The following is a 25,837-nucleotide window of genomic DNA, read 5'->3' on the forward strand; positions in this document are numbered from 1 at the left end:
ATTGGTCGCCTCATTGCCTGCTGTTCTGGACACTCTGCTCCCCGCCCGCCGCATTTTACCACCTCCTCCTCCGGGCTGCTGCAGATAAAGCGCACTCCCCCCTCCGCGCTGCCGAGATTCACCAGCATCCTGCAGACATGGACGTGGCAAATCAGGTGAGGGGAATAAAAAGGGGGAATGGGGGAGGGAAACCAGGGAGATGGGGTTAAGGGATGCAGAGGGGCGAAGAGAGGGAAACCATAGAAAAGGGAGAGAGGGTGGAAAGGAGAGAAAGAAATGTATAGGGAGGCGGGGTACAGCTGGGGTGACAGGAGGGAGGTGAAGGAGAGAGAGGACAGAAAGAAAGGAATGGGGGGAACATAGAAAGATGTGAACACGTGTATATGTATGGATATTTATATATTCGTGTGTGTGTGTATGTAATTTACACGTGTGTGTGTGATGTACACACATATGTGATGTTCCTCTCTCTCTCTCTCTCTATATATATATATATATATATATATATATATATATATATATATATATATATATATATATATATATATATCTGTCTCTCTCACACACCACATATGTGTGTGTACATCACACATATATATGTATGTGTGATCTCTCTCTCTCTCTCTCTCTCTCTCTCTCTCTCTCTCTCTCTCTCTCTCTCTATATATATATATATATATATATATTTAGAGAGAGAGACAGAAAGAGAGAGAGAGAGAGAAACATCACATATGTGTGTACATCACACACACACATATATATATATATATATATGTGTGTGTGATGTACACACACATATGTGTTGTGTGAGAGAGAGAGACAGACACCATGTTTAAATAGATTTTTCATATGGAATTTCCCAGGTAAGGCGTGTACGTGTCTCTCTTTATTCCAGTCTGTATTATGTCGGTGTATACACCTCGATATTGTCTGCTCCTATATGTAATGTGTGTGAGAATTACGGTTGTATGTTGGTGTATTTGTGTGCCAGCTGCTGTATTAGTGTATTTGTTGTGTGTGTGTGTGTGTGTGTGTGTGTGTGTGTGTGTGTGTGTGTGTGTGTGTGTATGTGAGAGCTGTGCATGTCGCTTTCTAATGGCTGTGTGTGTTTTGTGTAACAGCTGCTGTTTTTGTTGCGTGTGAGTGATGGCTGTGTGTGTATGTGTGATGCGTGTAAGGGTTGTGTGTGTATGTGTGCGTGATGGTTCTGTGCATGTGATGTGGCTTTGTAAGGGTTCTATGTGCATGTTTTGTTTAATGGCTGTATGTGTATGTTTGATTAGTGTGTGTGTGTGTGTGTGTGCGGGTGTGTGTGTGTGTGTGTGTGTGTGTGTGGCTTTATCCCTGAAGGCAGAGGGGGACAGCAGAGAGGGGACAGCACAAACAGAGAGAGGGGGACACCATAGAGAGGGACAGCCAAGAGTGGGGGAGAGAGGGGCAGAGGGGGACAGCACAGAGACAGAGAGGGGCAGAGGGGGACTGCACAGAAGGACAGGGGGACGACAGTGAAGGGATAGCACAGAGGGAGAGGGGACAGAGAGGAGGGACAGCACAGAGGGAGAGGGGACAGAGACGAGGGACAGCACAGAGGGAGAGGGGACAGCACAGAGGGGAGATGAGAGATTTCAGCACCTAGGACAGAGGAGTAGCAGGAGGTTGGCAGGGAATAGACAGAGAGAGCTGTCACATTGCGGTCTCTGTCTCTCCTGCAGCTGGTGGCTGGGGGACAGTTCCGCGTAATAAAGGAGCCCCTGGGATTTATCAAACTCCTGGAGTGGGTGAGTGTGCCAGGCCTCTCTCCGGGGCTGGGGTTTCCCTTCCTATCGCCTCATTTTATATTCACTGCACTTTTTGTATTACAGTTCTCTTTAGCGTACGGTCTCTTTTGGAAAGCGCTGAGAACCCTGTTGTCACTTTATAAAAAATATATACACACATATCCGGGTCTCTATTACCCCTCTCTCTGTCTGGCACACGCGCACACACATATCCGGGTCTCTATTACCCCTCTCTCTGTCTGGCACACGCGCACACACATATCCGGGTCTCTATTACCCCTCTCTCTGTCTGGCACACGCGCACACACATATATTTAAGTATATATCTTTATTTGTATAGCATCATGCATGTACGTCACGTTTCACCTCCGTACATCTGGTCTGCATGCAAAGCTGAGAAATATCAGCACATATTGACTCTGTGAGTTCTCACACCCTGTGTTCCACTATAATCCTCTTTGCTATGTGCCATCGCTGATGCTTCTATAAATACCCGTCAGTCTCTGTGGAAATGCAGGAGGTCAGAATCCTTCTCTAGATTAATCTCCGGATAAACCCTGCCCGGGCTGCCGGCTGTGAGCACTGCACACAGTGCTATTACCCCCCACATGTGATGGGACAGGCCCTGCTCACAGCGCTATTACCCCCCACATGTGATGGGACAGGCCCTGCTCACAGCGCTATCACCCCCCACATGTGGTGGTACAGGCCCAGCTCACAGCGCTATCACCCCCCACATGTGGTGGGACAGGCCCAGCTCACAGCGCTATTACCCCCCACATGTGGTGGTACAGGCCCTGCTCACAGCGCTATCACCCCCCACATGTGGTGGTACAGGCCCATCTCACAGCGCTATCACCCCCCACATGTGGTGGGACAGGCCCTGCTCACAGCGCTATCACCCCCCACATGTGGTGGTACAGGCCCTGCTCACAGCGCTATCACCCCCCACATGTGGTGGTACAGGCCCATCTCACAGCGCTATCACCCCCCACATGTGGTGGTACAGGCCCATCTCACAGCGCTATCACCCCCCACATGTGGTGGTACAGGCCCAGCTCACAGCGCTATCACCCCCCACATGTGGTGGGACAGGCCCAGCTCACAGCGCTATCACCCCCACATGTGGTGGGACAGGCCCTGCTCACAGCGCTATCACCCCCCACATGAGATGGGACAGGCCCAGCTCACAGCGCTATCACTCCCCACATGTGGTGGGACAGGCCCTGCTCACAGCGCTATCACCCCCCACATGAGATGGGACAGGCCCAGCTCACAGCGCTATCACCCCCCACATGTGGTGGGACAGGCCCAGCTCACAGCGCTATCACCCCCCACATGTGATGGGACAGGCCCTGCTCACAGCGCTATCACCCCCCACATGTGGTGGTACAGGCCCAGCTCACAGCGCTATCACCCCCCACATGTGGTGGGACAGGCCCAGCTCACAGCGCTATCACCCCCCACATGTGGTGGGACAGGCCCAGCTCACAGCGCTATCACCCCCCACATGTGGTGGGACAGGCCCATCTCACAGCGCTATCACCCCCCACATGTGGTGGGACAGGCCCAGCTCACAGCGCTATCACCCCCACATGTGGTGGTACAGGCCCAGCTCACAGCGCTATCAGCCCCACATGTGGTGGGACAGGCCCAGCTCACAGCGCTATCACCCCCCACATGTGGCGGGACAGGCCCAGCTCACAGCGCTATCACCCCCACATGTGGTGGGACAGGCCCATCTCACAGCGCTATCACCCCCCACATGTGGTGGGACAGGCCCAGCTCACAGCGCTATCACCCCCCACATGTGGCGGGACAGTCCCAGCTCACAGCGCTATCACCCCCACATGTGGTGGGACAGGCCCAGCTCACAGCGCTATCACCCCCCACATGTGGGACAGGCCCATCTCACAGCGCTATCACCCCCCACATGTGGTGGGACAGTCCCAGCTCACAGCGCTATCACCCCCCACATGTGGCGGGACAGGCCCAGCTCACAGCGCTATCACCCCCCACATGTGGCGGGACAGGCCCAGCTCACAGCGCTATCACCCCCCACATGTGGCGGGACAGGCCCAGCTCACAGCGCTATCACCCCCACATGTGGGACAGGCCCAGCTCACAGCGCTATCACCCCCCACATGTGGCGGGACAGGCCCAGCTCACAGCGCTATCACCCCCCACATGTGGCGGGACAGGCCCAGCTCACAGCGCTATCACCCCCACATGTGGGACAGGCCCAGCTCACAGCGCTATCACCCCCCACATGTGGCGGGACAGGCCCAGCTCACAGCGCTATCAGCCCCACATGTGGTGGGACAGGCCCATCTCACAGCGCTATCACCCCCCACATGTGGCGGGACAGGCCCAGCTCACAGCGCTATCGCCCCCCACATGTGGTGGGACAGGCCCAGCTCACAGCGCTATCACCCCCCACATGTGGTGGGACAGGCCCAGCTCACAGCGCTATCACCCCCCACATGTGGCGGGACAGGCCCAGCTCACAGCGCTATCACCCCCCACATGTGGTGGGACAGGCCCAGCTCACAGCGCTATCACCCCCCACATGTGGTGGGACAGGCCCATCTCACAGCGCTATCACCCCCCACATGTGGTGGGACAGGCCCATCTCACAGCGCTATCGCCCCCCACATGTGGTGGGACAGGCCCAGCTCACAGCGCTATCACCCCCCACATGTGGTGGGACAGGCCCATCTCACAGCGCTATCACCCCCCACATGTGGGACAGGCCCAGCTCACAGCGCTATCACCCCCCACATGTGGTGGGACAGGCCCATCTCACAGCGCTATCACCCCCCACATGTGGGACAGGCCCAGCTCACAGCGCTATCACCCCCCACATGTGGGACAGGCCCTGCTCACAGCGCTATCACCCCCCACATGTGGGACAGGCCCTGCTCACAGCGCTATCACCCCCACATGTGGTGGGACAGGCCCATCTCACAGCGCTATCACCCCCCACATGTGGTGGGACAGGCCCATCTCACAGCGCTATCACCCCCCACATGTGGGACAGGCCCAGCTCACAGCGCTATCACCCCCCACATGTGGTGGGACAGGCCCAGCTCACAGCGCTATCACCCCCCACATGTGGTGGGACAGGCCCAGCTCACAGCGCTATCACCCCCCACATGTGGTGGGACAGGCCCAGCTCACAGCGCTATCACCCCCACATGTGGGACAGGCCCAGCTCACAGCGCTATCACCCCCCACATGTGGTGGGACAGGCCCATCTCACAGCGCTATCACCCCCCACATGTGGTGGGACAGGCCCATCTCACAGCGCTATCACCCCCCACATGTGGTGGGACAGGCCCAGCTCACAGCGCTATCACCCCCCACATGTGGGACAGGCCCAGCTCACAGCGCTATCACCCCCCACATGTGGGACAGGCCCATCTCACAGCGCTATCACCCCCCACATGTGGGACAGGCCCATCTCACAGCGCTATCACCCCCCACATGTGGCGGGACAGGCCCAGCTCACAGCGCTATCACCCCCCACATGTGGGACAGGCCCATCTCACAGCGCTATCACCCCCCACATGTGGCGGGACAGGCCCAGCTCACAGCGCTATCACCCCCCACATGTGGTGGGACAGGCCCTGCTCACAGCGCTATCACCCCCCACATGTGGTGGGACAGGCCCATCTCACAGCGCTATCACCCCCCACATGTGGTGGGACAGGCCCAGCTCACAGCGCTATCACCCCCCACATGTGGGACAGGCCCAGCTCACAGCGCTATCACCCCCCACATGTGGGACAGGCCCAGCTCACAGCGCTATCACCCCCCACATGTGGTGGGACAGGCCCATCTCACAGCGCTATCACCCCCCACATGTGGTGGGACAGGCCCAGCTCACAGCGCTATCACCCCCCACATGTGGTGGGACAGGCCCATCTCACAGCGCTATCACCCCCACATGTGGTGGGACAGGCCCATCTCACAGCGCTATCACCCCCCACATGTGGTGGGACAGGCCCTGCTCACAGCGCTATCACCCCCCACATGTGGCGGGACAGGCCCAGCTCACAGCGCTATCACCCCCACATGTGGTGGGACAGGCCCAGCTCACAGCGCTATCACCCCCCACATGTGGGACAGGCCCAGCTCACAGCGCTATCACCCCCCACATGTGGGACAGGCCCAGCTCACAGCGCTATCACCCCCCACATGTGGGACAGGCCCTGCTCACAGCGCTATCACACCCCACATGTGGCGGGACAGGCCCAGCTCACAGCGCTATCACCCCCCACATGTGGTGGGACAGGCCCAGCTCACAGCGCTATCACCCCCCACATGTGGGACAGGCCCAGCTCACAGCGCTATCACCCCCCACATGTGGTGGGACAGGCCCAGCTCACAGCGCTATCACCCCCACATGTGGTGGGACAGGCCCAGCTCACAGCGCTATCACCCCCACATGTGGCGGGACAGGCCCATCTCACAGCGCTATCACCCCCCACATGTGGTGGGACAGGCCCAGCTCACAGCGCTATCACCCCCCACATGTGGTGGGACAGGCCCAGCTCACAGCGCTATCACCCCCCACATGTGGGACAGGCCCATCTCACAGCGCTATCACCCCCCACATGTGGGACAGGCCCATCTCACAGCGCTATCACCCCCCCCCCCCCACATGTGGTGGGACAGGCCCAGCTCACAGCGCTATCACCCCCCACATGTGGGACAGGCCCAGCTCACAGCGCTATCACCCCCCACATGTGGGACAGGCCCTGCTCACAGCGCTATCACCCCCCACATGTGGGACAGGCCCAGCTCACAGCGCTATCACCCCCACATGTGGTGGGACAGGCCCAGCTCACAGCGCTATCACCCCCCACATGTGGCGGGACAGTCCCAGCTCACAGCGCTATCACCCCCACATGTGGTGGGACAGGCCCAGCTCACAGCGCTATCACCCCCACATGTGGTGGGACAGGCCCAGCTCACAGCGCTATCACCCCCCACATGTGGCGGGACAGGCCCATCTCACAGCGCTATCACCCCCCACATGTGGCGGGACAGGCCCAGCTCACAGCGCTATCACCCCCACATGTGGTGGGACAGGCCCATCTCACAGCGCTATCACCCCCCACATGTGGTGGGACAGGCCCAGCTCACAGCGCTATCACCCCCACATGTGGCGGGACAGGCCCAGCTCACAGCGCTATCACCCCCCACATGTGGTGGGACAGGCCCATCTCACAGCGCTATCACCCCCCCCCCCCCACATGTGGTGGGACAGGCCCAGCTCACAGCGCTATCACCCCCCCCCCCCCACATGTGGTGGGACAGGCCTAGCTCACAGCGCTATCACCCCCCCCCCACACACACATGTGGTGGGACAGGCCCATCTCACAGCGCTATCACCCCCACATGTGGTGGGACAGGCCCAGCTCACAGCGCTATCACCCCCCACATGTGGGACAGGCCCAGCTCACAGCGCTATCACCCCCCACATGTGGTGGGACAGGCCCAGCTCACAGCGCTATCACCCCCCACATGTGGCGGGACAGGCCCAGCTCACAGCGCTATCACCCCCCACATGTGGCGGGACAGGCCCAGCTCACAGCGCTATCACCCCCACATGTGGGACAGGCCCATCTCACAGCGCTATCACCCCCACATGTGATGGGACAGGCCCAGCTCACAGTGCTATCACCCCCACATGTGATGGGACAGGCCCAGCTCACAGCGCTATCAGCCCCACATGTGGTGGGACAGGCCCAGCTCACAGCGCTATCAGCCCCACATGTGGTGGGACAGGCCCATCTCACAGCGCTATCACCCCCACATGTGGTGGGACAGGCCCAGCTCACAGCGCTATCACCCCCCACATGTGGTGGGACAGGCCCAGCTCACAGCGCTATCACCCCCACATGTGGTGGGACAGGCCCATCTCACAGCGCTATCACCCCCACATGTGGTGGGACAGGCCCAGCTCACAGCGCTATCACCCCCACATGTGGTGGGACAGGCCCAGCTCACAGCGCTATCACCCCCACATGTGGTGGGACAGGCCCTGCTCACAGCGCTATCACCCCCCACATGTGGGACAGGCCCAGCTCACAGCGCTATCACCCCCACATGTGGTGGGACAGGCCCTGCTCACAGCGCTATCACCCCCCACATGTGGTGGGACAGGCCCAGCTCACAGCGCTATCACCCCCCACATGTGGTGGGACAGGCCCAGCTCACAGCGCTATCACCCCCACATGTGGGACAGGCCCAGCTCACAGCGCTATCACCCCCCACATGTGGTGGGACAGGCCCATCTCACAGCGCTATCACCCCCCACATGTGGCGGGACAGGCCCATCTCACAGCGCTATCACCCCCCACATGTGGCGGGACAGGCCCAGCTCACAGCGCTATCACCCCCCACATGTGGTGGGACAGGCCCAGCTCACAGCGCTATCACCCCCCACATGTGGCGGGACAGGCCCATCTCACAGCGCTATCACCCCCCACATGTGGCGGGACAGGCCCAGCTCACAGCGCTATCACCCCCCACATGTGGTGGGACAGGCCCAGCTCACAGCGCTATCACCCCCCACATGTGGTGGGACAGGCCCAGCTCACAGCGCTATCACCCCCCACATGTGGCGGGACAGGCCCATCTCACAGCGCTATCACCCCCCACATGTGGCGGGACAGGCCCAGCTCACAGCGCTATCACCCCCCACATGTGGTGGGACAGGCCCAGCTCACAGCGCTATCACCCCCACATGTGGTGGGACAGGCCCATCTCACAGCGCTATCACCCCCCACATGTGGTGGGACAGGCCCAGCTCACAGCGCTATCACCCCCCACATGTGGCGGGACAGGCCCAGCTCACAGCGCTATCACCCCCCACATGTGGCGGGACAGGCCCATCTCACAGCGCTATCACCCCCCCCCCCCCCACATGTGGTGGGACAGGCCCAGCTCACAGCGCTATCACCCCCCCCCCCCCACATGTGGTGGGACAGGCCCAGCTCACAGCGCTATCACCCCCCACATGTGGTGGGACAGGCCCAGCTCACAGCGCTATCACCCCCCCCCCCACATGTGGTGGGACAGGCCCAGCTCACAGCGCTATCACCCCCCCCCCCCCACATGTGGTGGGACAGGCCCAGCTCACAGCGCTATCACCCCCCCCCCCCCCACATGTGGTGGGACAGGCCCAGCTCACAGCGCTATCACCCCCCCCCCCCCCCACATGTGGTGGGACAGGCCCAGCTCACAGCGCTATCACCCCCCCCCCCACATGTGGTGGGACAGGCCCAGCTCACAGCGCTATCACCCCCCCCCCACATGTGGTGGGACAGGCCCAGCTTACAGCGCTATCACCCCCCCCCCCCCCCGCCACATGTGGTGGGACAGGCCCAGCTCACAGCGCTATCACCCCCCCCCCCCCACATGTGGTGGGACAGGCCCAGCTCACAGCGCTATCACCCCCCCCCCCCCCACATGTGGTGGGACAGGCCCAGCTCACAGCGCTATCACCCCCCCCCCCCACATGTGGTGGGACAGGCCCAGCTCACAGCGCTATCACCCCCCCCCCCCCCCCACATGTGGTGGGACAGGCCCAGCTCACAGCGCTATCACCCCCCCCGCCACATGTGGTGGGACAGGCCCAGCTCACAGCGCTATCACCCCCCCCCCCCCCACATGTGGTGGGACAGGCCCAGCTCACAGCGCTATCACCCCCCCCCCCCCCCCCACATGTGGTGGGACAGGCCCAGCTCACAGCGCTATCACCCCCCCCCCCCCCCACATGTGGTGGGACAGGCCCAGCTCACAGCGCTATCACCCCCCCCCCCCACATGTGGTGGGACAGGCCCAGCTCACAGCGCTATCACCCCCCCGCCACATGTGGTGGGACAGGCCCAGCTCACAGCGCTATCACCCCCCCCCCCCCCACATGTGGTGGGACAGGCCCAGCTCACAGCGCTATCACCCCCCCCCCCCCCACATGTGGTGGGACAGGCCCAGCTCACAGCGCTATCACCCCCCCCCCCCCCACATGTGGTGGGACAGGCCCAGCTCACAGCGCTATCACCCCCCCCCCCACATGTGGTGGGACAGGCCCAGCTCACAGCGCTATCACCCCCCCGCCACATGTGGTGGGACAGGCCCAGCTCACAGCGCTATCACCCCCCCCCCCACATGTGGTGGGACAGGCCCAGCTTACAGCGCTATCACCCCCCCCCCCCGCCACATGTGGTGGGACAGGCCCAGCTCACAGCGCTATCACCCCATGCATCTCCTCCGCTCTTCCTCCCACTCCTATTTCTTTAGCTGTGTTAACCATCTCGGGCCCTGGTAATTGGTTCACACGGCTCCACTGGCACAGAAACATTATGGCCCATGTCTGCTAAGCCGTCTTCCGCCGTATGGCACCGGTCAATGCTGGAAGACATCTGGGAACCCCTTGATGTCAAGCGCCTATAAAGAAGGGGTTCTCAACTCCAGTCCTCAGGAACCCCCAACTGGTCAGGTTTTAGGGATAACCCTGCTTCAGCACAGGTGGCTCAATCAGTCCCTGCTTCAGTCCGGGTGGTTCAATAGGTGGCTTCGACTGAGCCACTGATTGAGCCACCTGTGCTGAAGCAAGGACTGATTGAGCCCCCTGTGCTGAAGCTGGGATATCTATAAAAACTGACCTGTTGGGGGTGTTCCTGAGGATTGGAGTGAGCACCCTGCTATAAGAGGTATCTTCTGGAAGAACCCCCCCGCTCCCCCAAACATTGAAAAGATACTTGTATTCCCCGGTGCCTGCATCCAATCAGATAACAAGCAGCTGAGCCCATCTATTTCCCACCCACACGCTGGCTGTGCAGCACCTGGCTGTGTAGGGGTTAACAAACAATTTCTCTTACTGACTTTCATCGCTGTATATATGTACTCGCTGATATACCCGGCGTTGCCCGGGATTGCAGGGGCGGCGGCCGTGAAGGGCGGGGGGCGTGAGGGGGCGTGAATGCCATGTTCTCTAGAGAATGCGCTAACAGTGAATTGACCTGTTTCTCACTATACTGAATACATGGGATATCTATCTATGTGCTGTAAGCCGCCTCCCATTGTCAGAGAAGAGTTCAGCTCCATTTAAATTAATGGAACTAAAATCTTCTACAGACCGGAGAAGCCACATCGCAGGATGTTGGGACACGGCCTTTGCTGACCAGCTATTTGCTATTTCTCTCTCTCTCTCTCTGGATATTTCTCTCTTTCTCTCTCTCTCTGGATATTTCTCTCTCTCTCTCTCTCGATCTGTCTCTCTCTCTCTGGATCTGTCTCTCTCTCTGGATCTGTCTCTCTCTCACTCTCTCTGGATCTGTCTTTCTCTCACTCTCTCTGGATCTGTCTCTCTCTCTGGATATTTCTCTCTCTCTCTCTCTGGATCATCCCCATCCTTTTCTCCCTTGATCTCCCTCTTTGGCTTCTGGATCTCTTTCTCTCTGGATCTGCATCTCTTTCTTCCTTGATCTCTCTCTCTCTGTCTCTCTGTCTCTGTCTGTGTCTCTCTCTCTCTCTCCCTCCCTGTCTCTGTCTCTCTCTGTCTCTCTCTCCCTGTCTCTCTCTCCCTGTCTCTCTCTCCCTGTCTCTCTCTCCCTGTCTCTCTCTCTCTCTCTCTCTCTCTCTCCCTGTCTCTCTCTCTGTCTCTCTCTCTCCCTCTCTCTCTCTCCCTGTCTCTCTCTCCCTCTCCCTGTCTCTCTCTCCCTCTCCCTGTCTCTCACTCTGAATCTTTCTGGATCTCCCTGTCTCTATCTGTCTGGGATCCCCCCTCTTTCTGGATCCCCCTGTCACTTTCACTCTTCATCCCCCTGTCTATGCCTGGGATCCCTGGATCTCTCTGGATCTCCCTCTCTCTCTCTCTTGCAGCTCTTCTCTATCTTTGCCTTCGCAACATGTGGAAGTTATTCTGGACAGTTCAGCCTGAGCGTTGACTGTACCTCCAACAGGAATGACAGCAACCTGAATATTAAAGTAGACTTTGAATACCCCTTTAAGTGAGTTTGACCAGTCAAGATGCCACGTGACCTTTCACATCTCCTAATTGCCCCTCACCCCACCCTTCCACCTCACCTGCTGACCTTTTGCGCACCCCATGACTGCTCACCCCCTTCTCTGTCCTACCACAACCTTCCTCAATCTCTCTGCCCTTCTCACCTTTCTTTCCTCACCTGTCCCCTAATTACCCTGACCTCTAATTACCCTGACCTCTCTCCCTTACGCCTCCTGGTTTGTCCTTGTCCCCCTACTGATCTCTTCTCTCTCACCCCGCAGGCTGCACCAGGAGTACTTTGAAGCCCCCACATGCATAGGGGGCGCCACTACCAAGGTGTTCTTGTCGGGAGATTACTCCTCCTCCGCCGAGTTCTTCGTCACGGTGGCCGTGTTCGCCTTCCTGTACGCGCTGGGGGCCCTCGGCGTGTACATCTTCCTGCAGAACAAATACCGCGAGAACAACAAGGGCCCCATGATCGTAAGACAGCCCGTATACACCCCGGGAAGCCACGGACCCCACACCCAGTCTGACCAGTGCAGCCAGATGAGCAGGGGGGTCAGGAGGACGCACACTGCACACACACACACCACCCTCACCTCTGACCTCAGGCCTTTACATCTCTGGCCCCTAAACACACACACACACACACACACACACACACCTCAATGTCTGATTTGGGCTCTCCTATACTAGTCTTGTGTTCCTCTCTGTCTCCTAATATTGCTATGTATTCTTCTCTTTGTCACCACGTCTCTTCCTTTTTATCTTGCCCTGTTTTTCTTCTGTCTTACTCTTATCTCCCTCTTTCTTACCCTCTCACTCCGCCTTTCTCCTCTGTCCCTCTCATTTTCTCTCTTTCCCCATTTCTCTCTCCTCTCATTTCTCTTTTTCTCCTTCTTTCCCCTTCCCTCTTCCTTCTGCCTCTCCCCCCTTCCTTCTACCTCTCCCCCTTCCCTCTCCATCCATCTTTCCTCTTCTCTCTCTCCCCCTTCTCTCTCCCCCCTTCCCTCTCAATCCATCTTTCCTCTTCTCTCTCTCCCCCTTCCCTCTCCATCCATCTCTACTCTTCTCTCTCTCCCCCTTCCCTCTCCATCCATCTCTCCTCTTCTCTCTCTCTCCCTTCCCTCTCCATCCATCTCTCCTCTTCTCTCTCTCCCCCCTTCCCTCTCCATCCATCTCTTCTCTTCTCTCTCCCCCTTTCCCTCTATATCCATCTCTCCTCTTCTCTCTCTCCCCCCTTCCCTCTCCATCCATCTCTCCTCTTCTCTCTCTCCCCCCTTCCCTCTCCATCCATCTCTCCTCTTCTCTCTCTCCCCCCTTCCCTCTCCATCCATCTCTCCTCTTCCCTCTCCATCCATCTCTCCTCTTCTCTCTCTCCCCCCTTCCCTCTCCATCCATCTCTCCTCTTCTCTCTCTCCCCCCTTCCCTCTCCATCCATCTCTCCTCTTCTCTCTCTCCCCCCTTCCCTCTCCATCCATCTCTCCTCTTCTCTCTCTCCCCCCTTCCCTCTCCATCCATCTCTCCTCTTCTCTCTCTCCCCCCTTCCCTCTCCATCCATCTCTCCTCTTCTCTCTCTCCCCCCTTCCCTCTCCATCCATCTCTCCTCTTCTCTCTCTCCCCCCTTCCCTCTCCATCCATCTCTCCTCTTCTCTCTCTCCCCCCCCCCTTCCCTCTCCATCCATCTCTCCTCTTCTCTCTCTCCCCCCTTCCCTCTCCATCTGCCTCTCCCCCCTTCCCTCTACTTCTGCCTCTCCCCCTTCCTCCTACCTCTATCCCCCCCCTTCCCTCTCCTCTTTGCTCTCTCCCTGCCCCCCCCCCCCCCACAACCCCCCACTCCTCTTCCTTTCCAGGACTGCATAGTGACAGCCGTTTTCACCTTCCTGTGGCTGGTCAGTTCCAGCGCTTGGGCCAAAGGCCTGTCTGATGTTAAGCTGGCGACTGACCCTGAGAATTTGATCAGGGATGAAATCACGGCATGCGATAAAGAATCCAAAAACATATGCCAAGAACTGAAGGAACCCATCATGTCCGGGCTCAATACCTCTGTGGTGAGTAACTGCGCTGGCCACCCCGCCAGTAACCCAGTGGTCACCTTGTGCCTAACCAGTGCTGTCCTCCTATGGTCATAGTGTGTATTACAACTGTGTGTTCTTACGTGGAGTAGAGCTGCCCTCCTGTGGTCACTGTTTGCATTACAGTAATTCCCTTTGTGTTAATATTGTGCGTTACGGTATTGTGTAAAATACGGTAACAAAGGAGGGGGAGATAGTGCCATGGTACCTTTTTATTGGACCAACAAGTACAGGAGCGGCCAACTCCAGTCCTCAAGGGCCACCAACAGGTCAGGTTTTTAAGGTACCTCTGCTTCAGCAGAGGTGGCTCAGTCAACGAATGAGCCACTGATTGAGACACCTGTGCTGAAGCAGGGATATCCTGAAAACCTGACCTGTTGGTGGCCCTTGAGGACTGGAGTTGGACATCCCTTGAACAAGTAGGTGATATGTTACAAGCTTTCAAACTGCTTAGGGTTCTTCATCAGGTCGAGGGTTCGAAAGTGTGTAACAGATCATCTTCTTGTTGGTCCAATAGCTAAACAGGTGAGATTCAAGCATCAACACTTTATAGTACTGTACAGACCAAGTGGATACATCGTGTAATAGAGTCAATAAAAAAAAACAGTGAATCATCAGTGAACAAGTAAAAAAAATGAGTACAACACATCCATGAGCAGTGCGGCTTTGTAAGACTTTTTCCAATCGTGTGATACATACAAATCAAGCGTGTTGAGGAGTATATCTCCTTAACCAGGCGACTGGTCTTCAGGATCGCTTGCGTTCTGCTCAAGGATGTCTTCTTTCTACCCCCTTTTGTATCTAAAGCCCTCTCCCGCCTTGAACCTTTCTCACTGACTGCCCCGCACCTCTGGAATGCCCTTCCCCTCAATGCCCGACTAGCACCCTCTCTATCCACCTTTAAGACCCACCTTAAAACACACCTGCTACTCTACACCTCATACATAAAGCTTGGCCCCCTGCAGACGCACTTACCAGAACGCCCTGCTACTGTCTCTGTATGTCCTTCCTACCTACCAATTAGATTGTAAGCTCTTCGGGGCAGGGACTCCTTTTCCTAAATGTCACTTTTATGTCTGAAGCACTTATTCCCATGACCTGTTATGTTATTTATATGATTATCACGTGTATTACTGCTCTGTAGCGCTGTGTACATTAATGGCGCTATATAAATAAAGATATACATACATACATACAAACAAACAAACAAACAAACATATTTATTTATTTATCAAATGTGTTACCAGGAAGTAATGCATTGAGAGTTACCGCTCGTTTTCAGGTATGTCCTGGTTAAGATGACAAATAATTCATGGTTACAAATACATGGCTACATAAGTGAGCAGGGTATACATTATATACAAGACATTGCATGCACAGTTAAAGAAAATATATATTATGGGCGCATGAAACAGTTACAGACCAGATTACAATGTGAGACAGCCTTAGTTTTGAAAGAACTTAAACTGGTGGTGGATGTGAGGGTCTCCGGTAGACTGTTCCAGTTTTGGGGTGCACGGTAACAGAAGGAGGAGCGGCCGGATACTTTGCTGAACCTTGGGACCATGAACAGTCCCTTGGAGTCAGATCTCAGATGATAAGTGCTGCGTGTGGTAGGGGGTGAGGAGCTTGTTCAGGTAGCTGGGTAGCTTGCCCAGAAAGTATTTGAAGGCGAGACAGGTGAGATGAACTTTGCGCCTAGAGTCAAGTGTTGACCAATCTAGTTCTTTGAGCATTTCGCAGCGATGTGTGTTGTAGTTGCATTGATGAACAAAGCGGCATATTGACTTGTAGAGGGTGTCTAGTTTGGTGAGGTGGGTTTGGGGTGCCGAGCCGTATACTATGTCCCCATAGTCGATAATAGGCATTAGCATCTGCTGTGCGATACGCTTTCTGACCAGCAGACTTAGGGAGGATTTGTTCCTGTAAAGTACCCCTAGTTTGGCATAGGTTTTGGATGTCAGAGTATCAATGTGCAACCCAAATGTTAAGTGGGAGTCAAACCATAAGCCCAGGTATTTAAAACTAGTAACAGGGGTTAGGGTGGTGTTAGCGCTGGTTCTGATCTGGAGCTCAGTCACTGGAAGCTTTAAAAATGTATCCTTGGCCCCAAATCCCATTGTTACAGTTTTATTCTGGACCCAGGCTCATATGTAGCATGCGAGTAAGTCCATGTAGCTTACCTCGTCCCCTTTTAGGCCGAGTTCAGGGTGGATGCTTCGGCCGTGAGCGTCCGTGCGCGCCTCCGCCGCATGCTCCTGCAGCCCAGCGATCTGTGCCGTGGCTGCAGGAGTTGGGCCGCAGCATTGGGGGGCGTGGCGAACGTGTCCGGATCGGGTTTGCTTAACCAGCTCACGTGACGCGACCGTAGCTCGAAATATCATTTTGGTTTGTAGCGGCAAAAAGTAGCAGCGTCAACGCTGCACTTTGCCGCCGGTGGCGTTTTCAGTTTGAAAACTCCCACCGAACAACCCGAAATTGTGACGGACGTGGCACGTCGCGTAGCAAGCCCCCCTGAACTCGGCCTTAAAGCACACAAAGTCCTTCTATTTTCTTCAACTTTATTGAGGGGAGTTAACAGAAGTATAAAAGTTCTATATGTGGATTGTGCTAGCAGATCTCTCTTGTCAGGAGAATAACCTATGAGAGGAAGGTGTCCTGCTATGGGGGAGTGCTTCTCTGAGGGGAAGGTAAAAAGGATTCCCTTTCTGAGGGAGCAGTGGAAGATGTGTCTACTCACTTTGGCTGCTTGTTGGGAAAGAGGGAGCACACTTTCCTGTCAGACAGGAACACACTAAGGGGCATAGCAATGTGCAGATAAAGCAGGGGGAGAGGGCTAAACCAAACTCTAACTGTGAGTATTGGTAGGTTGCCATGGCAACTGACTAGAAGCTGTCTAAAAGGGAATTACTTGTAACAACTATGTTGCAATATACACAGCTCTAGCTGCTTCAGAGCAGGGAAAACATGTAAGTTCAGCTGGGGAGGGCTGGCTGCCCGAGGGCAGGAAAAATACACAGAAATAAACACTCCTGTTCCAGGACAAGTCTTGTCAGTGTTTAAAAACAGTTTTATTTGGGAAATCCAGTTTTCGAGTCTCAAAGTCAGACTGAAGTATGTGTTGAAGGTCGGAGAGGCTATGGCTGTGTGCATATAGGATTGTGTCATCTGCATACATGTGTATTGAGGCTTCCTTACAAGCTGTAGGAAGATCATTGGTGAACACTGAGAAGAGTAGGGGCCCCAGAACAGAGCCTTGCGGGACACCACAGGTGATATCCAGGGGGTTGGAGTTAGAGCCTGAGATGGACACATGTTGGGATCTTCCTGATAGGTAGGACTGAAACCAGTTTAAAGCATGCTTCCCTATTCCAGAGCACTGGAGTTTGTTAAGCAGGATAGCATGATCAGCAGGATCAAAAGCCTTTGCAAAATCTAGGAATACTGCACCAGTGAGTTGTCCCCGTTCCATTCCACACTGGATCTCATTGCAAATTTGTAGCAGGGTAGTTACGGTGGAGTGTTTGGGGCGAAAGCCAGATTGAAATTGGCTAGGGACATTTGTCTTGGTGTAGTAATCGCTTAATTGGGAGTGGACACATTTTCCCATGACTTTGGGTAGTATTGGGAGAAGGGAGATTGTAGTTTGAGACATACACTTTTTAGATAAGTTATGTTGGGTAAAAACAGTAACAATAACCCCCCTCCCCCCCCCCCCCGTACAGCATACAGCATGGGGCAAATGATAAGAATCACCTATCTGCTTACAAACAGAGGGTGCAAACAGGGAACGAGACCACTCTGGGTCCAAAACAGAACGCTAGCGCTGTGCTGCAGCTGGGAACAACCGCCTCCGAAGTAGCTGTGACATCACATCCGGGAATGATGTCACTCGCAAAGCGGAGGGGGGTGGGGGGGAGATCTCAACCGGTGTGGGATGCAGTCCAAAGAGTCTTAGAGCGTCATCACCCTACACCAGGGGTGGGCAACGCCAGTCCTCAAGGGCCAGCAAGAGGTCAGGTTTTCAGGATATCCCTGCTTCAGCACAGGTGGCTCAGTCAGTCCCAAATTCAGCATAGGCGGCGGCTCAACCAGTCCCTGCTTCAGCATAGGCGGCTCAATCGGTCCCTGCTTCAGCATAGGCGGCTCAATCAGTCTTTGCTTCAGCATAGGCGGCTCAATCAGTCTTTGCTTCAGCACTAGTGGTTCAGTCTGCTTCAGCACAGGTGGTTCAATGAGTGGCTCAGTCTTTGACTGAGCCATTGATTGAGCCATCTGTGCTGAAGCAGGAATATCCTGAAGACCTGCTGGTGGTCCTTGAGGACTGGAGTTACCCATCCCTGCCCTCATCAAGCCACCCACCTGCAGCACCGCCCCAGGGTCCCGTTCTGGACCCAGACAGGTCTCGTTGCCTTACGGCATTGTGTGTAACATTAGGAAATGATCCAAAGGGTGGCCAGGCGGCTTCTCCAAAAATACTGGACACAATGGTGAAAGGTGTGACACGCTCGAGACACACACACTGCTATCCCCTCTCTCTGCTCCATGCTGTTTCCTCTCCTTGGCCCCACCCCCAGGCTCCTGACACCTCCTCCTGATTGGCTGCATTACCCAGCAGCAGCCAATCGGGATGGAGGAAGCTGCCCCCCCCCCTAGCAACAGCTCTCTCCCTGCCCGTGGAAATCCTGCGGCCCCCCAAGCCGGTCAGGTCACTATGTCAAGAGAGATAATACCGGTATACGCATACATGTCCAGTATTACCTCTCATTTTTTTACTGGACAGTGTCCAAATACAGGACAGTCCGGTTCAATACCGGACACCTGGCAACCCTAGCAAAGACAGAGAAGCCATGAGTGCATCTGACTGGCTTCCACAAGTCCCCCAAACCTGCTCCATTATCCCCCATGTTTATAGTGGGTAACCAGCAGACAAGGATTCTGGGTAGTGACAAATCAATGCGTAACATTTAGCTCCCTTCAGCCCCCTCTTAGTCCCTGACTTCTTCTGGTCTTCCCTTGCTTTACGCCAAGATACACCGTGATTATTTCCATTCTCTCAGGTCTTTGGGTTCCTGAACTGCATCATCTGGCTGGGAAACGTCTGGTTTGTGTTTAAAGAGACGGGGTGGACAGCTCCCTTCGTGAAGGCCCCTCCACCGGCCCAGGAGAAGCAGCCGGCCCCTGAATCCTTCAGCCAAGGCCAGGGCTTCAGCCAGCAGGACTCCTACGCACAGCAAGGTGGCTACCAGCCTGACTACTATGCTCAGCAACCCGACTACAATCAGCAGGGGTACAGCCAGGGGGGATACACCCAGCAAGGTGCCCCCACCTCCTTCTCCAACCAGATGTGAGCTGGTGAGTGTCCACATGGGCGAACATGGACGCAGTCATAAGTATGTACACAAAGCCATGGATATATACACACCCCCATAAAAAACGCATTGCACAGCAACATTGTTAGAAGAGGACACAATGCATTCATCTTCTTCATCTTCTTCTTGTTTCTCCCTCTGCTCCTTATAACGGTGCTCATCTCCGACCAGGAAGCGGATCCAAAGGGCTAAGGTAGGGTATATATTCCTCCACCAGAGCCAGGGGACAGAGTCCTGATAGAGGTTACGTAGTCTGGTTGCAGGCAGAGGATCAAGGCAAGGTGCAGAAGCGTAGTCTAGGTCTCGGTTCCACGGTTAAGGTGCAGAAGCGTAGTCTAGGTCTCGGTTCCACGGTTAAGGTGCAGAAGCGTAGTCTAGGTCTCGGTTCCACGGTTAAGGTGCAGAAGCGTAGTCTAGGTCTCGGTTCCACGGTTAAGGTGCGGAAGCGTAGTCTAGGTCTCTGTTCCACGGTTAAGGTGCAGAAGCGTAGTCTAGGTCTCGGTTCCACGGTTAAGGTGCGGAAGCATAGTCTAGGTCTCGGATCCACGGTTAAGGTGCAGAAGCGTAGTCTAGGTCTCGGTTCCACGGTTAAGGTGCGGAAGCATAGTCTAGGTCTCGGATCCACGGTTAAGGTGCAGAAGCGTAGTCTAGGTCTCAGTTCCACGGTTAAGGTGCGGAAGCGTAGTCTAGGTCTCAGTTCCACGGTTAAGGTGCGGAAGCGTAGTCTAGGTCTCAGTTCCACGGTTAAGGTGCGGAAGCATAGTCTAGGTCTCGGATCCACGGTTAAGGTGCAGAAGCGTAGTCTAGGTCTCGGATCCACGGTTAAGGTGCAGAAGCGTAGTCTAGGTCTCGGTTCCACGGTTAAGGTGCGGAAGCATAGTCTAGGTCTCGGATCCACGGTTAAGGTGCAGAAGCGTAGTCTAGGTCTCGGATCCACGGTTAAGGTGCGGAAGCGTAGTCTAGGTCTCAGTTCCAACGGTTAAGGTGCGGAAGCGTAGTCTAGGTCTCGGTTCCACGGTTAAGGTGCAGAAGCGTAGTCTAGGTCTCGGATCCACGGTTAAGGTGCGGAAGCGTAGTCTAGGTCTCAGTTCCAACGGTTAAGGTGCGGAAGCGTAGTCTAGGTCTCGGTTCCACGGTTAAGGTGCAGAAGCGTAGTCTAGGTCTCGGATCCACGGTTAAGGTGCGGAAGCGTAGTCTAGGTCTCAGTTCCAACGGTTAAGGTGCGGAAGCGTAGTCTAGGTCTCGGTTCCACGGTTAAGGTGCAGAAGCGTAGTCTAGGTCTCGGATCCACGGTTAAGGTGCGGAAGCGTAGTCTAGGTCTCAGTTCCATGGTTAAGGTGCAGAAGCGTAGTCTAGGTCTCGGTTCCACGGTTAAGGTGCAGAAGCGTAGTCTAGGTCTCAGTTCCAACGGTTAAGGTGCGGAAGCGTAGTCTAGGTCTCGGTTCCACGGTTAAGTTGCAGAAGCGTAGTCTAGGTCTCGGATCCACGGTTAAGGTGCGGAAGCGTAGTCTAGGTCTCGGTTCCACGGTTAAGGTGCAGAAGCGTAGTCCAGGTCTCGGTTCCACGGTTAAGGTGCAGAAGCGTAGTCTAGGTCTCGGTTCCACGGTTAAGGTGCAGAAGCGTAGTCTAGGTCTCAGTTCCACGGTTAAGGTGCAGAAGCGTAGTCTAGGTCTCGGTTCCACGGTTAAGGTGCAGAAGCGTAGTCTAGGTCTCAGTTCCATGGTTAAGGTGCGGAAGCGTAGTCTAGGTCTCAGTTCCACGGTTAAGGTGCAGAAGCGTAGTCTAGGTCTCGGATCCACGGTTAAGGTGCGGAAGCGTAGTCTAGGTCTCAGTTCCAACGGTTAAGGTGCGGAAGTGTAGTCTAGGTCTCGGATCCACGGTTAAGGTGCGGAAGCGTAGTCTAGGTCTCAGTTCCACGGTTAAGGTGCGGAAGCGTAGTCTAGGTCTCAGTTCCACGGTTAAGGTGCAGAAGCGTAGTCTAGGTCTCGGTTCCACGGTTAAGGTGCGGAAGCGTAGTCTAGGTCTCGGTTCCACGGTTAAGGTGCAGAAGCGTAGTCTAGGTCTCGGATCCACGGTTAAGGTGCGGAAGCGTAGTCTAGGTCTCAGTAACAACGGTTAAGGTGCGGAAGCGTAGTCTAGGTCTCGGTTCCACGGTTAAGGTGCAGAAGCGTAGTCCAGGTCTCGGTTCCACGGTTAAGGTGCAGAAGCGTAGTCTAGGTCTCGGTTCCACGGTTAAGGTGCAGAAGCGTAGTCTAGGTCTCAGTTCCATGGTTAAGGTGCAGAAGCGTAGTCTAGGTCTCGGTTCCACGGTTAAGGTGCAGAAGCGTAGTCTAGGTCTCGGTTCCACGGTTAAGGTGCAGAAGCGTAGTCTAGGTCTCAGTTCCACGGTTAAGGTGCAGAAGCGTAGTCTAGGTCTCGGTTCCACGGTTAAGGTGCAGAAGCGTAGTCTAGGTCTCGGTTCCATGGTTAAGGTGCAGAAGCGTAGCCTAGGTCTTGGTTCCAAGCTCAGGGCAGGGTGCGGAAGTTTAGTCTAGGTCTTAGTTCCAAGGTCAGGGCAGGGTGCGGCAGTGTAGTCTAGGTCTTGGTTCCAATCTCAGGGCAGGGCACGGAAGCATAGTCTAGGTCTCGGTTCCAAGGTCAGGGCAGGGTGCAGCAGTGTAGTCTAGGTCTCGGTTCCCAGGACAGGGCACAGAAGCATAGTCTAGGTCTCGGTTCCAAGCTCAGGACAGGGTGCGGAAGCGTGGTCTAGGTCTCAGTTCCAAGATCCAGACAAGGTGCAGAAGCGTAGTCTAGGTCTCAGTTCCATGGTTAAGGTGCGGAAGCGTAGTCTAGGTCTCGGTTCCACGGTTAAGGTGCAGAAGCGTAGTCTAGGTCTCGGTTCCACGGTTAAGGTGCAGAAGCGTAGTCTAGGTCTTGGTTCCAAGCTCAGGGCAGGGTGCGGAAGTTTAGTCTAGGTCTCAGTTCCACGGTTAAGGTGCGGAAGCGTAGTCTAGGTCTCGGTTCCACGGTTAAGGTGCAGAAGCGTAGTCTAGGTCTCGGTTCCACGGTTAAGGTGCAGAAGCGTTGTCTAGGTCTCGGTTCCACGGTTAAGGTGCAGAAGCGTAGTCTAGGTCTTGGTTCCAAGCTCAGGGCAGGGTGCGGAAGTTTAGTCTAGGTCTCAGTTCCAAGGTCAGGGCAGGGTGCGGCAGTGTAGTCTAGGTCTTTCTCTCTCCCTCCCAACCCCCCCTTCCTCTTTACCTCCCCTTGTCTCTCCATTTCTCCCCCTCCCTCTCCCCCTCTCTCTCCCTTCCTCTCTCACTCGCTCACTCTATCCCTCTCTCCCTCACTCCCCCCTCTCTCCCTCACTCCCCCCTCTCTCTCTCCCTCACTCCCCCCCTCTCTCTCCCTCACTCCCCCCCCTCTCTCTCCCTCACTCCCCCCCTCTCTCTCCCTCACTCCCCCCTCTCTCTCCCTCTCACTCCCCCCCTCTCTCTCCCTCTCACTCTCTCCCTCTCTCTCCCACAGGCTCCTCCGAGGCTGCTGAGTGAGCTCACGCTCCTGGTTGTGTTCTGATGTGCAGTGCTGCAGCCCAGCTGCCTGAGTGAATATTTATGGGAGAATGTCGTGTCCGTGATGTTTATATAATATATAATATATATATATTTAATGATATATATCTGTACCAAACACAAGAAAATCCCATCTCATCCTACCAGAGACTGTCTCCCTGCAGAGCGTCGCTGTGTAACCCCTTCCCTGCCAGAACCCTGCAGAGCATTTCTGTGTAACCCCTTCCCTGCAAGAGCATCACTGTTTAACCCCTTCCCTGCCAGAGCCCTGCAAAGCATTTCTGTGTAACTCCTTCCCTGCCAGAGCATCGCTGTGTAACCCCTTCCCTGCCAGAGCATCGCTGTGTAACCCCTTCCCTGCCAGGGCGCTGCAGAGCATCGCTGTGTAACCCCTTTCCTGCCAGGGCGCTGCAGAGCATCGCCGTGTAACCCCTTCCCTGCCAGGACCCCAATATATGTAACCCCCTTCATTAGGAAACACAATATTGTAATGGGGGAAAGTGATTTTACAGTCATACTACCTGTTTAATGCAGCAGGGTTTTTTCCCCCATAGTTCCCTGACTGACTCCGTTTCCTTTAGCGAGCACAGGCACTCTGCACTTGTAGGCTGTTCTTGGAAGAAACGCGTCAATGGAGATTTTATAGTTGGGCAAAAGCAGATCTGTGCGGTGCATCTGGGGATGGTATAGCAGGTAACAGGTATAGCAGGTATAGCGCAGGTAACATGGATAGCACAGGTATAGCAGGTAACGGGTATAGCGCAGGTATAGCGCAGGTAACATGGATAGCACAGGTATAGCAGGTAACAGGTACGTATAGCGCAGGTAACATGGATAGCACAGGTATAGCAGGTAACGGGTATACCACAGATATTGCAGGGAACAGGTATAGCACAGGTATAGCAGGTAACAGGTATACCACAGGTATTGCGGGGAACAGGTATAGCACAGGTATAGCAGGTAACAGGTATACCACAGGTATTGCGGGGAACAGGTATAGCACATGCCGAGTTAAGCTGCAGACAACTGTACTGCAGGTTGGAGAGAGGAGTTATACATTACAAAGAGGGGAATATTGAATATTATATGGCTGATACTATACACGATACATAAACCTTGGCTCCCTGCAGACACACTTACCAGAACGCCCTCCTACTGTCTCTCTACGTTCTTCCTACCTACCAATTAGATTGTAAGCTCTTCGGAGCAGGGACTCCTCTTCCTAAATGTTACTTTTATGTCTGAAGCACTTCTCCCCTTTATGTGTTATTTATATTATTTATTATTTATATGATTGTAACGTATATTACTGCTGTGAAGCGCTATGTACATTAATGGCGCTATATACATACAGTGAGAATGATATGCCCCTCCATGCACTGCTAGTTACTGAATAATACCCCTCTCTCCCCCCCCCCCCCAACCCAATTACTGCTGGCTTCTTACGCACATCCCCCCCCCCCCTTTGGTATCCCCCTTGTGCTGTGTATCGTGTTTGTGACACTAAAGTTGTGTGTTGTAATCCTGACAAACTGGAAATAAAGACAGGCTGGAACAAATTGTCAGTGTGTGCTGATTACCGTCCCCTCCGCACGGGGTGAGTGTTCCGTGTGCTTGGGATCTATTTATACCCACACACCCAGTGTGGGATAACCCTGCGGGTCAAGGATGGGCAAAGGGCCACAACAGGTTAGGTGTTAAGTATATTCCTGCTTCAGCACAGGTAGCTCAATCACTGACCAAGCCACCTGGCTGAAGCAGGGATATCCTTAAAATTTGACCAGTTGGATTGGTGGGTCTTCGGAATTGGTGTTGGCCGCCCCCCACTGTCGGTGATCCTCCTATATCTGCTACACACACACACACACACACACACACACACACACACACACACACACACACACACCGGGTACGTCAGCTGGAAATATAGGGTGGGAAATATGGATCCTTTCTGTTAGTAATTTCACGCGAGGAATCCGGGGACGGATCTCTTCCAGTTCCAATGTTTATGGAGTCTCAATCACATGATCCCATCTTCATCAACCCCCAAGGACTCAAACGTGTCAGATTTGGGGGTTCCGGACCAAACGATGGCCCTTTAACGGAAAGAAAGTTGATTTTTGAGACGACCTTGAAGTCGGTGACACGGAATTATTACCGAGTCCAACCCAGGAAGGCTTCCAGGGAGGCCCGCGAGCTGACGTGTGTCTCGGCGACAAACCCCCCCATGTAGTGGTGTTTTTTATAGGGGTAAAGGTGCCAGACCCGAAGAGAAACAAATTGAATGTGTATATCGAATCAATAATCAACAATTCAACTTGAAGTAAACGGCTTTTTCACCCTTTCCGTGTGAGGACCCAGCGCTATTCCTCCTCATTTCATTTTTACTATACGGGGAGACAGATTGATCCCATAAAAAAAAGTTGCCGGACTTCGGCAGTGCTAAACCCTCCCCAAATAGACCAGATTTTATATATATATATATATATATATATATATATATATTGTTCATCTTATATTAGGGCTTTTTTTCAGGGGAACGCCGTTCCTGTGCCTTTGTCAGCACCGCAAACTAACAACGCTAGGCCAGCTTTAGGCGCCTAGGGCGGTACATTTTGGGGGGGGCGGCGTAGGGTGATGGTGGCAGCAGTGAGACTCGCGGGAGGTAGAGAGCAGTCGCAGGACAGAGGAGGGAGCAGCGTACGCAGGAGGGCGCCTGTGGCAGAGGCTGCCCCGGCAACCTGGACGAATGTGAGAACCTCCGGTGCCCGGGAGGGACCTCCATAACCAGGTAAGGAATTTTAACGTGGGGAGGGAGAGGATGAAGGGGGGTGGGGAAAGAGGATGATGGAGGGGAGAGAAAATGAGGGGGAGGTTTGATAGTGGGGGGGAGAGAAATACATGGCGGAGGGAATAGAGGGGGGTGAGAGCGAGATGTGAAAGAGGGGCTGCGGACACTGGGGGAGGGGGGCCCGCTGGAAACTAGTCCTGGGCCTCGGGAAAGCTGTTGGCATCTGCGATCACATGGTAAATGTCGATGTGC

At 55.0% G+C, this 25,837-nt stretch overlaps 1 protein-coding gene across 3 annotated transcripts; it reads left to right on the forward strand.

Annotated features, from left to right (window-relative positions):
• On the forward strand, positions 1-24,353 carry SYP (synaptophysin). 3 transcript variants are annotated; one of them, XR_012798770.1, is made up of 9 exons: positions 1-155; positions 1,713-1,778; positions 11,676-11,803; positions 12,081-12,279; positions 13,653-13,850; positions 18,935-19,229; positions 19,418-19,439; positions 22,751-23,680; positions 23,735-24,353. XR_012798770.1 is itself a non-coding variant. In XM_075584705.1 (8 exons), exons 1-6 carry the CDS (start codon positions 138-140, stop codon positions 19,223-19,225), a joined length of 900 nt encoding a protein of 299 aa, XP_075440820.1. In that variant the 5' UTR covers positions 2-137; the 3' UTR covers positions 19,226-19,229; positions 19,418-19,439; positions 22,751-24,353. The 3 variants fall into 3 exon arrangements, 1 of the variants encoding a protein (XP_075440820.1); XR_012798771.1 differs by having other exon boundaries at positions 22,751-23,559; positions 23,620-24,353; XM_075584705.1 differs by having other exon boundaries at positions 2-155; positions 22,751-24,353.
• The last annotated feature ends 1,484 nt before the right edge of the window (positions 24,354-25,837 follow it).

The sequence above is a fragment of the Ascaphus truei genome, unplaced genomic scaffold (assembly GCF_040206685.1).
Source record: "Ascaphus truei isolate aAscTru1 unplaced genomic scaffold, aAscTru1.hap1 HAP1_SCAFFOLD_718, whole genome shotgun sequence".
NCBI classification, from domain to species: domain Eukaryota; kingdom Metazoa; phylum Chordata; class Amphibia; order Anura; family Ascaphidae; genus Ascaphus; species Ascaphus truei.